The 13,655-nt window shown below is 38.8% G+C and overlaps 1 protein-coding gene across 5 annotated transcripts in view; it reads right to left on the bottom strand.

Moving 5' to 3' along the window:
* uckl1a (uridine-cytidine kinase 1-like 1a) overlaps positions 1–13,655 on the bottom strand; it is a 21,284-nt gene extending 7,629 nt beyond the window's left edge. For 4 of the 5 annotated variants that reach the window (XR_004632975.1, XR_004632973.1, XR_004632974.1 and 1 more), the window contains exons 1-12: positions 13,540–13,655; positions 6,922–7,109; positions 6,589–6,695; positions 4,712–4,882; positions 4,372–4,443; positions 4,040–4,229; positions 3,856–3,917; positions 3,257–3,273; positions 2,956–3,054; positions 2,772–2,865; positions 401–463; positions 183–305 (exon numbers count right to left, since the gene is read on the bottom strand). Coding sequence is in view for 2 of the 5 variants with exons in the window: in XM_034695696.1 (XP_034551587.1) it covers positions 183–305; positions 401–463; positions 2,772–2,865; positions 2,956–3,054; positions 3,257–3,273; positions 3,856–3,917; positions 4,040–4,229; positions 4,372–4,443; positions 4,712–4,882; positions 6,589–6,695; positions 6,922–7,109; positions 13,540–13,628 (1,275 nt within the window). In the remaining 3 variants the exon portion in view is untranslated. The remainder of the gene's footprint in view (positions 1–182; positions 306–400; positions 464–2,771; positions 2,866–2,955; positions 3,055–3,256; positions 3,274–3,855; positions 3,918–4,039; positions 4,230–4,371; positions 4,444–4,711; positions 4,883–6,588; positions 6,696–6,921; positions 7,110–13,539) is intronic. The other variant, XM_034695697.1, reaches the window with a different exon arrangement.

Genomic DNA, 13,655 nt, shown 5'->3' with positions numbered 1-13,655 from the left:
GTTACAAAAGCAGGAAGGGTAGTTACCACGGAGACACACATCATGTGGAAGAAAGAGAAAAAAAAAGTCAAACATTTGTATTATCTTTGATTTTGAAGACACTGTACAACCAGAGCAGAGTGAGTGTCTCACTGGTGTTAAAGGAAGTTGTTTTTCTTGAACTGAATGCTCAGTTTTTGTACCTCTGGTTCTCCTGAGTCAAGGTTGGTCTGGATGAGGATCTTCCCAATGCGGACGTCTTTGCACACTGCCCTCAGAGCGGGCTCCATGGTCTCTCCTGCCCTCAGGACCGACACACCGGTGATCTGTGGGGACGAGGCAGAGTGGGGAGTGTGATGGCAGAAAAACACAAACACAAACACGATGGTTTAAATGTAGTTTGTAGAGCTGCATCACTGACCCCTTTCCCGTTGTAGCTGCGGCCCTCGTACTCCTGACCCTGCGGAGTCTGAACCACACACGGCTGTAAACACAAACAAGAGGACAGAGTTTAATTTTCCATCACACAATCAAACTTCTCATACAGCAGTACAGACTGACAGTTTAGTATCATTGTATCACAACTTCAGCAGATAAGATCGATGTTAGTGTGGTATGAAAACCCTGAACTTTTCCTGAGACACCCCAGTTATGTGAGTCACTGGTCCAAAGTGCAGAGCTGTAACTGGTATGAAAACCTCTCTCTTGTAGGAACATAAAAACTATGACAACAGATATTTGAGAGTTTGCTGCTTAAAAGCTTTTTGGTTAGAAAGATCAGACAGAAGCAGCCAGCGAACAATGATTTAAAGGGACAGAGACAAATCAAGATGTTGTTTGGCACTTCAATGCACAGAGAGTGACATTTTCAAACACTCCCCATTTCAGCTTTGTTACCATGTGACAATAACTGTGACACATCATCGCTGCGCCTGATGATTATAATTATGTCTAACGACTCATTATGTCTGTTAGATGTTTTACATACTATATGAGAAGAAACTGGAGCTGACGGCTGCCTGGAGAATGAGATGTAAGAATTAAAGGGACGTGTGATGCTTGGAAATCAGATAATGTAACGGTTATCTACAGATTGTATGTCTTTAATGGTCCATGGTTTGCATAACTATAGTCGTTAATTACATATAAGACAAAAAATAACTTTGTATATCTGAGACTAGAGACAGACTGAATTATCGGTCCGCCGACTGAATCCAATCAAGTGGATTAATGGCATTTTGAAATAATCGTCATTCACGAGGCCGATGTCACCATCGTCTTTTCTAAATGGTAACACTTTTCTTCATCCTAAGTGACAGCATGAAATCTTAAACAGCTACTGGGTAGTGTTTAATATAAATTATGTGATGACATATTGATTAATGCAATTTAGTATTGCTTCTGGCATAAATATCAGCCATGTTCTGAAACCTACATTATAACTCAGTGTTTTTTTCTATGACATTTATTCATTAAAACTCCATCTTAAATACATTACTAGCTAACATAACCATGTACATTTGATTATAATGTGCATGCAATAATGGGATTATACATAACTTTGATTTGTGTTTGTTTACCATGAATTTTTTGTATCTTAATAACTACAGATGGCTTGACGGAAATCCAGAAGTCCCTTGGGGCAACATTCAAATATCTTTCAGTCTGAATTTGTTTAATCAAATGTTCATTCAAGTTCAGCAATTATGTTTCTCATTTATTATCATTGTTGAATTGTTGTATTTTATCAAATACAAAACGATAAAAACAACAAAACACAGTGTCATATATCCGTCATCAGCCACCTGTTTCCTTTTGTTTGTTTTTTTTAGACAGGTGAGGACAGTGGATAGAGCAGGAAATTAGGTGAGAGAGAGAGTGTGGGGCCTGGTCAGCCACTATATGGGTGCAACTTAACCATTAGGCCAGCTCAGTCCGGGACCCTGTGGAGGTGGTGGCTGACAGGAAAATTATGGCCAAGCTGTCGTCTCTGATGGACATTTTTTTTTATATATATATATTCATGTTGGAATTCTTGTCCTGTACACCTTCTTGTTTGCTGCTGTAACTCCGTGAATTTCCCAGTTGCGGGATGTGTACTTATATATATATATTTATATATTCTTTGTATTCTTGAGATACATTGTGAATAAAGTTCTTTCCAATTCTGATTCTGATTCTGATTCTGATAAAGGAGTATCTTATCTTATCTTAATTATTGGTATCAGCATTCGCTGGAGAACAAAAATAAAGCACCATTAAATGCAGATGCTTATACAGTGCTTTGACGGACAAAGCAAAGGCAGAATCTCAGGAGAACAAAGACAGGCCACCAAGACAGAAGTGGAAAAAGTGAACAAAAGGACGAGAACAAATGCAAAAGATCAGAACAAGATACATGCAAATAAAATAGATGAAAGTAGTAAAACATGCACATCTGAAAATGCAGTTTAAGAGGTAATTATAATACTATAAAGGCAATAAAGGATGATAAAAATGTGCTTCTGTTGAGCATGTAGTTTAAAATGGGTTATTAGAGAAGTCTGGTTAAAGACCTGCTGACTGTTGCATGAACAAAGGAACAGATATGAGCAGAGGGAAAAAGAAAACTAAAAAAGAAAAGAGAAGATGTTAAATTCATGGGACCTGAGGGGAGCTGCAGTGTCAGGTGATATTTTTCTGTAAGTTTGCTACTATGAGCGACCCCCTTCTACATAAAGTGATCCATATTTAATGTAAAGTCATTAAATATAGCCACGTGAATTTTTACTGAGGAGTTAACATCCGCCCACCTGAGATGGTAGAAACGTTAGTGCGTGTTCGATGAGAAGCCGCATTAATCTCTTTGAGTAGAAGATAAACTCATCACGGCTGGTTTCTATGTTCCTGCGTGACACAAACAGAAACGGTGTTATTAGTGCATAGTACCCTGTATGTGTTGCTAGAAGGACTCAAAGCTGCATCACAGCTCAGTACCTGATGATGGTGTGCAGGCCTCTGACCTGCGGCGTGCTCTCCAACACACTGAGCGTCTGAGGCAGCGGCTGAGTCTGCTGAGCCGAGGCTAGGAGCGCCCTGAGACCAAGCAGAGGTTCAGATCACAAGTTTAACTGACACTGAGGACACATGAAGCAGGCTCACTTTAAGATGAAGGGTTTTATCATTAAGACAAAAAAGGAACACAGAACAACAAGTGTCTGAAAATGGAAGTGACAAAACATCTACAGTAATGAGAAAGGGGCTGAAGTCTGAGGAGGGAGAGTGGACATCAGCATACCTGACACTGAGCTCACGCTGCGTACAGAGGGGTCAGAGAGAGGAAATGTTAGAAGGTGAAAGTACAGAGTTAGTGAGGAGATTTTGCTTTTGATGCAATTATCTATGTGAAATAACACATTATATTGTGCCTTAATTAAAAGAATAAGCGCTCACTAAGGAAACCCCTTAATATGCCTTTATGCCCTACAGAGAAGTTGCATAACAATACCACATGGGTCTTACTGGCATCCACAACTCACAGCATTACCACCTTCAACAGACCCATTACTAAAAATATACAGTTTTATTTTTAAAAACAGGTCGAATAATTTCCAAAACACAGCGGGTGTACTTTTGGGGGTTCTTTGTGAATCAAGGCATCAGCAAAACTGTTGACATTTATTCAAATGTGCTAATCTAACCAGATCTACTGAAGATATGAAGAACACCGAGGAGCTCCAGATTGTCCTTGACTCCTGGTTTCATAAAGTATGAGAGTTTGTATTTGAGAGTGTCTGATTGATTTTTAGCTTGAAATAGGGCTTCACTTTCTGTCTGTATGTTACACCTTTCAACCACATGGTGGCGCCACCCTTCTTTGTACAATCAGTGTTTTACCTCCTCCAGCTGGCTGTGAACATGCTGCACTATCAGATCAATGGCCACCATATTCCCACCACCTAGGAAGACAAAACATGAACACAATGCAGATGATGTTAGTTGATTCTCTGCTTGATGGTTGAAAATATCCAAAAATGTTGTCGATTAAGTCTCTAGCAGTGAAAAACTTTGACAGTCTCACCTCTCGGCACCACGATGTCGGCCAGCCTCATGGTCGGCTCGATGTACTGCTCAAAGGCCGGCTTCACAAACTTGTTGTACTGCTTGATGACGCCTTCAATGTCCCGTCCACGCTCTGTGATGTCCCTGCGGAGCCGGCGGACGAGCCGAATGTCTGAATCTGTATCCACAAAGATTTTCATATCCAGCAGCTGCAGGTGGGAAGAGCAAACACACCTTAAGAATGTCACTTCAGCTGAGCAGCTGCTCAAACAAGAACTCCTGCAGCTGATTGCTTTCCTTCAGCCAAGAATTCTGCAGGAACAAAGACAAAAAGAAAACATATGGTCTCACCTGAAGGAGCTCTTTGTCTGCAAAAGACATAATTCCCTCAAATATGATCACACTGGCACCGTAGACGTTTTTCTGCATAAAGAGGAAGGAAACAGAACAGTCTCTAAAATTGGGAAAGATTCAGTCAGCTTTTCAAGAATACAGCTGCAGACTGCAGATATTTTATTTATGTATGGAATATATTTGTGGTGTTAAAAATAAACTTGCATAAACTGAATGTATCATAACAACTGTCTTCTTTTCAGTCATACATATTTCATCTTTAGACAGTCTTTGGAGAAATAATCACTGAGAAGTTCTCTGCAGGAATGAGACACTTCTGCAAAGAATCACAGCTCACCCAGTCTTTCTGTCTTCTGTGTGTGGTGAAATCGTACACAGGGATCTTCACACTCCTGCCCTGCTTCAGTTTTCTCAGAGTGGCCACCAGGAGCTCGAAGTCGAAAGCCCCCGGATGATCGAAGTTGTAGTCGTTGTTTGCTGCCAAAGTCTGCTCCTCGGGAGATAAATCCTGTAAAACACAGATTTACATGTTTAACAAGATTTCCCTGAGTAATCATATTTAAAGATTTTTAAAGAAGAAATTATTTTTTTATTTATTGCAGGGATTCATATGAATATTTATAACATCTTTGTTGCTATACACTGCTACGATGAGTCTGGTTTAAGCGTTTTATTTTAAAGACTGGAAGTGAGGAAGTAAACGAAGTCTGCAAACCTGTGCTTTCAAAGCTCATTCATCAAAAATGTAAAATAACAAACTCATAGAAATACAAGTAATTTGCTTTAACTGCTTATTCCAATGGTTGTCTTTAAAAGTTTTAATATTTTAAGAAAGAAAGCATTTCAAGTTCAATGAAAAAAAAAGTAATCCGTCTTAAATAACAATTAAGTTTTCAGATTTTCTTTACAACTTTGAGAGAAAAAAAAGTTGTGTTTATTCAGATTCTGTTTTTATGTGCAAGACTTTTAATTTGTGCATTTAATAATGTACTTGTAATGCATTTGTGTGTATTTTTAACAGCCTAGAATACACAACAATATTTGATGACATTACACCTTTGCAGAATGAAGCCAAAAATGTGTAGCGCCGCCTACTGACTGACTGCAGTGTAGGTCACAAAATCTGCCATGTTAACAGATGGAACATGGGTCAAACTTAAATATAAAAATACACTTGAGATACATTTTTCTCAAACAATACTTGTTGTAGAATTTGCATTGTCTTATATATACAGTATGTATGTAAGAATATTTAACACTTGTATCTTTCCTGTCTAAGTGTCAGGTGCAGAGTTACTTCCTTCCAATGTCAGCCGAGACTACTGGGTGATAGGGGAGACAGGGTCGCTGTAGTAACCAAGGTCTTTCTCCCTGCTCCTGTCTGTATCTGTATGTTTAGACTGACGTAGTGTCTCCAGACTAGAAGTGGTTTTGTTTCCTATTGTCCAAGTATGGGTATCTAACTTTAGTGTCGTCTTTGGGGATAAAATGGCACGCCTGAGGAATTGTCTGGCAGAACTGACCTGGTATTGCACTGCACTCTCCTGCCTCTGTACTGTTATGTTATTTCTCTTTGATCAAGTTCTACATAAACTATTTCAATGTAAGCCGTCAGAGTCTCCTGAGTCTTCTGTGTCCAGTGTAGTGTCCAGTTTATTGATGAATTCCAACACAATGCTTAGTTCATATCATGCTGATTTATTTCCAAATGTTCATTGTTCTATAAACTTAAGTGTTGAATAGTTCTCTGATGCTAAAAATGGGGTATAACACTATGATTGACAGCTCTGTTGACAAATGTGTCTCCTGCAGCGCTGTGGATTAGCAGTGAAGAGGAAGAACCCTAACATAGGAGTCATTGAACTTATAACAAAGAGGGTCAGCTTTAAACCAACACAAGAAGCTGTTGAGCTGTGAGCTGCCATCTTGAAGGATATTTGTTCTTTTAGAGAAAGTTAACTGTGTGTTCCACAGACCAAATCTCACTGCGTAAACCTAGGTGTGATTATTTGTTACATACTACACGTGCTATCTTGCTCGGCATCAACAGACCCATTCACCAAGAACAGACCATTGACTCCGAGCTCATACAGCACTATAATGATCATTGTGACATGTTTCAGGTGTGAATATTAAACCAAACCTGATCCCTTCTCCCTCCTGGGATCAAAGATAGATGAATGAAGTAATAAAAGCAGTAAAACGCTCTCGCACCTTATAGAAAGAATCCATCGACAACAGCACCACCCATGGCACATCCAGAGCCTCGATGATCTTATTGGCCACGGTGGTCTTCCCTGAGGCGCTGCCCCCACACAGCCCTGCAGATCCACACAGCATTCAAAGGCCCATTATGTGTGTGTTTCAGAGTGTGTCTAATGTTGTCTGGCGGTTTGCATGTGCAATTGCATTATAGTGTTTATGGGTACAGTAAGACAGAGCAGGACAAAAAGACAGGTTCTACTGCGTAAAGCTACAATTTGTTATGAAGGCAGTGAAAGAAAAATCGGTCATGACGAGTGAAAATATTGTGAGTGAGTGTGATACCGATGACGAAGGCCTCTTTTGACTGCGCTCCATGCTCATCATACCAGGGAGGGCGGCCTGCGGTGTAGATGGTGCGTGTGCCCGTGCGGAGCAGAGGAGGTTCTGTTTTACTCAGTGAGGTAGCGCTCTTCCTGCGAGGGGCCCCGGTGGGGGGAAGGAGCCGGTCCAACGAGTCCTCCCCACTCCCACTGCAACATCAACACAAACAGAGGGGCAGGTTACAGCATGAACACACAGCCAGACACACATCAGGTGTATGATGTCATCTCTACGGTCTGCAGGCATTACTGCGGTTCCTCTTCCACTGAAACAACACAACAGAAGAAGATTCAAGAATCCCACATGAATCAGAAAATATTAAATAATCTTTTTTTTTATGTTTTACATCTAATCTAGATGTTTTCAAACATATGCATTCCTTACTCAAGGTGTATTTGCTCTTTTCAGACTTTTTTAATATTACAAGTTAGTTTGCATATTTGAACCACTCACTGTCTATTGCTACAGTCTACTACACCAAGCTAACTACCAACCACTGGTGGAAACCATGACAGCTCCAGATCTGTAATTAGACTACAACGAAATAACATTTTGTCAAGTTGAAAAAAAACCCAGCTCTTTCACAATGTTCTGAGAGAGAAACTATTTTTATAGTGCAATTTCAAAAATGCCAAAAACCTGCACTACAAGAAGAAAATATTTAGAGTATTACACAAACACATTGTTGAGTAAGATTGGATTGCAAGGGTCAAATCGTCCTGTTGAGTACTTCAGTAAATCTGAGGTACTGTTACTGCTGCACTTCCATTACAGGATTCTTCATAGTTCCTCTACATTGAAAATAAAAACCCACTACACTTCTTAATTCCACTATATTATCTCTATATATTTTTTAATTTTAAACCATTTCACCAGCTATTAGTTACCACTTATTAATTCCATTTGGCTTCTTAAATGTATTTACTGCTCCTCCATATCATTTACAGTATCAGTCGATGAAATCATACTCAGGTTTGGACTTCTTTCTTTAAGAAAAGAAAAAGAAAAACAGGTGTCATGATAGGTTTTATTTTTGAGTCTGACAGCCATTTTCAATATATCTGAGTAAATGAAGTGTCTTATTCTGAAGGGTCTTATATTAGATTCTCACCTACAGGACTGCTAAAGCAAACGTACACACCTACCTTTAGGCTTATTATTGACTGTTTATTATTTCCTGCTGCAAATGCTTTTATGCACTCCATCATTTTTTAAGATACATATAAGTTATAATTAAATCACCCGGTCACAAGCAGCTCTGATTGAAAATGAAAACTCTCTGATGGTGATTGACACAGAACAACCAAAAGACAGGAAGTCAATAATCTGAAATTATTGCCATGTTCTAAAAAAATGGAATACGTTTTTATAATGTTATCAAATTTGCCAATTGTGAATTTATACATAGATGTTTTAACGATCAGGCTCCTCTGGTGGTCCTTCCTGCTTCACTCTGTGGTCTAACACATGGAGCATGTAATGGAGATTCAAAGTTGCCTTTTCATAAATAATCCCTCAGACAAACTGCTTTTTTGTTCAGGTAGTCAGTGTGTGCTACTCCTTACCCGCAAAGCTCAAACTGGATCCAGACTGGGATCATTTTAAAGTCAAACTGACACTGCTTTTAAAGAGGACTCAGTCATGTAGTCCCACATGATGTTGTACTTCCTGTCTCAGTGTTTTAATTTATGATATTTTGTCTGCTGCGTTGTCATATCTGTTTTATTGCTTGGTTTGTTTTGTACTGTTTTTTATGCATTTGTTGTTGAGTCGATGTAGTTTAAAGGCTCATCTAGGGACGAGCAGTGCAAATGAGTTTAGGTTATAAAAGCTGTAGTGGGTGGCATCGGTTCATTAGCTGCATTAATCCCCAAAAAAGCCCTCAGCAAAATCATCCGTAAGAACAATAATCGTAAGTTGTAACCCTATAATGAAAAAAGTAAACATTTGCACCGTCTTCACAAACTACTACAGTAAAGCTTTAATAGTATTACAGAATCTAATACGATTTTAAACACACATAAGGCTCATACTTCCCACACCCACAGGAGCTTTATTCCTCTGCTGTGAGCTGGGTTTTATTTCTAGTTTTGGTAGTTTTGGTACTTTTTCTCTATAAAGCTCCTGAAGGTAATTTTTCCATCGTTGCCTGTATTGTCTTAAAGCTATTTTTGATAAAAGACACAGCACAGCTTACATCACTTTAATTAAGATTAGACTCTTACACCACTGGTTACTACAGACCAAATAAAAGTCAGCTTAGCTTTTGCGTCACACTCAGCGATGCTACATTTAGGCAGTCTTGCATTCCCACTGGCAGTAATTAAAAATCAAATGAGGAGCTCTGCTGGTTTCTTACATAATGCACAACTTTTCTCTCTAATTCAAAGACTCCGACTCTAATTCAAAGAGAAGGCTAATGAATGTTTTTGCATATTCCAGCAATGCACTTCCAAATTCCTGTTCAGTACTGACACACTTCATACACAACCCTCTGTGACCTAATATAAAACAACACACATCAAAATCAAAACTAACCTACATTCCTCACTTCCTCTGACCTCTCTACAACCCCTGTTTGGTGAAATATTTATAAATCACACACACACACATTCATTGTGTGTGTGAGAGCTTTGTGAAAAAGGAAATAAACTGCACTGAGACAAAACAACACCCACAGCCAGATCTTACCTGCAGTCAGATCTCAGAGACCAGCAGCCTGAGATTCTGGCCCCTGCACAGTCCAGCAGAGTGGTATCTGCATCGCATGACAACCTCCTACCCTCCATCTTGCCTGTTTCTGTGGCAACCTCCCTGAAACAACTGTAACACTGATACGAGTCCTGTGTAAATTACAAGTTTGTTCCTATCACTTCCACCATTCACAAATCGGAGAAGTATGACCTTATCTCTGCGTGCTACCGTCCATGTGTGTTCCTCTCTCTGCCCACCTCCATATGTGTGTTTGCATGTGTGTGTGTGTGTGGCAGACACTAAGAGGATCACCGCTACACTGGCAGTACAGAGCTGCTTGGCTGGTATTAATAGAGACACCTGCATGCAAAAGCAGGACAGAACGGATGTCTTTTACTGATCCCTCCTCTCAGTTCACTGATCTGATCCACAGAGATTCACAGAAACACTACGACACCAACAACACTGAAGTCATCATCTCACTGTTACATATCTGGAAAAACAATACAACATGTTAGTCACAGTCAGAGCCTGTCATACTCTGTATAACTTTAAGTCAAAAAGTCAAACAAAGTCAGTGTACAAAGGTAAAAACAGAGAAGAGCTGCAAATGTTCCTATTTCTCAGGTCAGTGATGCTCCGCCAAACTCTTGTGTAGTGGCACTTACTGGAATTTTACAAACCTATCCTCCTTTAAAGTCATTATTTCAGCACAATTTAGACTCAAATATTACATTTTAATATTACAGTCCTGTCCCCAAATCTTCCAGAACTGCATTCCACCCTCCCCCAATGTGCAGCCATCACCCTGTAGGCTTAATATGGGCTAAATAACATAGAACACATAACATAGAAAAAGGTTGTTTACCTTTTCATAATGTTAACAAAGATAATTTCAGACAGACTGGGGCCATGATGATGCAAAACTGGATACTACTTTTGATATTTTAGGTAGATTTTGTTGCATTCATGTACATTCACTTCTTGAATAAAATTCTCATTTTCACAAGAATTTGTGTACCAAAGATAGTTTTACCATTGAGGAGCTGCAGATAATGAGACTTTTAAATGTCAACTAAAAACGTATCTATTCAGTCTGGCTTTTATGTAAACTTTTATGTAACAGTTTAATAACTGTAATGTTTTATATATTGACTTTAATGTTGCTTTATTATTCTATTATTTTAAATATTTGTATTATTTATCTATTCAATTGTCTTGATATTTTTAGCCTTTATTCCATCTTCAACTCTTATCCCTACCCTTTCTTATTTATTTATTTTAACTATTTACATTCTTAATGTTGATTTGATGCTTTAACTTAATATAATCACACATATGTTATTGTTGTTGGTGTGCATTAGTCTCTATTCTAAAATCCATTTTTGTTTTTTTAATATGTCTTGACATTATTTTACTTCTGCTTCTTTCTTGTTTTCAATCGCTGTAGAGCACTTTGGGCTACATTCATTGGCAGAGCCAGACAGTTTTGACCTGGGTGGCCAAACTGGGGCACTGACTGTTGAAGGGGTGGCCAGGTGTGGAAAACATTAGGGGCTTACCCCAAACCTAGTGGAGTTACCTCCAATAACTACATCTACTTTAACTTCTTTTAATCAAATCATTTTTTAAATATTACTTTTTTTTAAAGATTTCTAACGTTAACATTAAAAATGTAACTTGACACAGTCAACATTTAAATCTGCTGAACTGAACTCTTTAATGACTCAAAATGAAGATGATTGTCCAAAGTCAAAGCATCAACAAAAACAATATTCAAATGCAAAGAAACTACTGTCTCTGCAGTTTCTTGAAACACAACACAATAGCTGATTTCAATATAAGTAATGCCTCTGACATGGCAAATAGACAATCATGTTTAAGAATTTCAGGGCGACCAATCAGTTTTCAGAGGTGGCAATGACCACCCATTTTATTTGTATGAAAGGTGCTAAATCCTCCTACTGCTTGGAGTAAACTCCAGAAGGACTTGAATCTGTCAGATCTTATCTCACTGGACACCTTTAGGTCCATCTTAAATGAAAGACAGACCTCAGAACACTGCCTGTGTTTTTAAATGCTGTTTTGTAATCACAAATTGCACTTTACTTGAAAATAAGTTGCACTTCAAAAATATTGTTTGCTTCTACATACTGTCTGTATATATGTTCCATGTTGTTGAGTTGTGCTACTTTTTTTTGACGTGTGCTGCTGACCTCTTGGCCAGGTCGCCCTTGTAAATGAGGTTTTGATCTCAATGGGACTTATCTGGATAAATAAAGGTTAAATAAAAATAAATAAATCTTGATTGATTGATTGATTGATTGGTTTTTCATACCGCTCAAAATGTAGGTTACATGAAAGCTTTAAATCTCCAACCTTACTAAAGACTGGACATTTTCAGGTAGATGGTGATGAAGAACTCGTGTACAGCTTAGTTGCAGAGTTTAGTAAATATTGTATCGGCTATCAAGGTTTGACATCAGTGATATGAAACAAAGAGAGGAAAACGACATACATCATGGTCACAGTCAACACACTGATGAATATTATAGGTTTCAGACTAAATGACTGTAGGCTTTATCAGAGCCGTGGGAAGTGGCTTTAAGTTGGGGGTGCTGTAGTAAGAGGTGCAATTTATTTTTCTTTTTGCATTTAGGTTACTTATGCAACTGATAGGCTATAGCGCACATACATTTTATTTTTATTTATCTGGTTTGAGTACAAGCTTTCAAGAGAACTTTTCATTATAAATTCACAAATTGCAACTTCCATACCCCGTTGTACAGCAAAGAGCATACAAGCCAAACCTGGTGAAACAGGCCCAAAAGGCAGTAAAGCGCATTGAACAGAACTTATCCAAATACGTTTAGTTTTTTAAGCAGGCACACACACAGGGCCCATGCATCAGGTTATTTTAAAATTAACAATTATTTAAAATTGCTATAATTATTTCTCAAATCTTCCTCAGGCATTACATTTTCATAAAAAAAACACAATAAAAAAAATGATTTATTGTGTTAAAGCTGCTGTGAGGAACTTTTAGCTTGTATCGATTCTGGTGCCCCCTTGTGGACAAAGTGATACCTCTTATCTCTTGTCCTGTACATGCAAAATAAGTGTCTTCAGACAATAACCTCATCCTGTTGTCTTTGCACATTTAGATTTATCGCACAATGTGATTATTTGCAATGAAAACAGCCAAAAAAAGCTGTTTCTAAAGCGAGATGTCAATCATCTGTTCTGACACCTACCCCCTCAGATCAGTTTCAGGCATTAAAATGACAACAGAGAAGGTATCAGTGTTGTTGTGGATGGTCTCGTTTGCTTTTGAGGGTCATAAAGAGGCATCGTTATCAGTTTCAGTCTGTTTCTCAGCCAGTTAAAAACTCCTCATAGTGCCTTTAATTAATGTATTTGTTTCAACTTATTTATGCATCCAAAAAAAAAATGTGTGAGGCCTTTTCCAACAGTGGGTGCTGCAGCACCCTCAGCACCCCTACTTCCCACGACCATGGGCTTTATTGTTTCAGGTCTTCAGCCCTCGTGAGGGATTGTCTGGTGGTCTGTCGTAACGCAGCCTGTGACGCACGACGGTGTCAACATGCAGCTCACCTCCTTCTGCTCCATTATTATAACGCGCTTCATGAATCCACTACCACTATATTGACACTATATTATTACATACATTCCTACAGAGGTGTTATTTATTTGACATTATCAATATTAAATGCGATGTCAGATTGTGTTGCTGTCTGGGGGAGGATGAGGGAAGTCAGTGTGATTAGCGTAACGTTACATGGATCAAAATGAAGCGGAATTGTAACAGAAACATCACATCAACACTTCAAACACAGGTTAACAAGGACTTATAACATCATGTACCTGTCCGAGCGGGACGACATTATTTTCCCGCAATCCGTTTCCATGAGGATCCTACGACCTCGAAGCCGGCATCGGCTGGCTAGAGCCATGGATGGATTCCTTCTTAAGCGTGCAGG

Source organism: Notolabrus celidotus, chromosome 11 (genome assembly GCF_009762535.1).
Source record: "Notolabrus celidotus isolate fNotCel1 chromosome 11, fNotCel1.pri, whole genome shotgun sequence".
Classification (NCBI taxonomy): Eukaryota; Metazoa; Chordata; class Actinopteri; order Labriformes; family Labridae; genus Notolabrus; species Notolabrus celidotus.
This window is presented reverse-complemented; position numbering and strand designations above follow the sequence as displayed.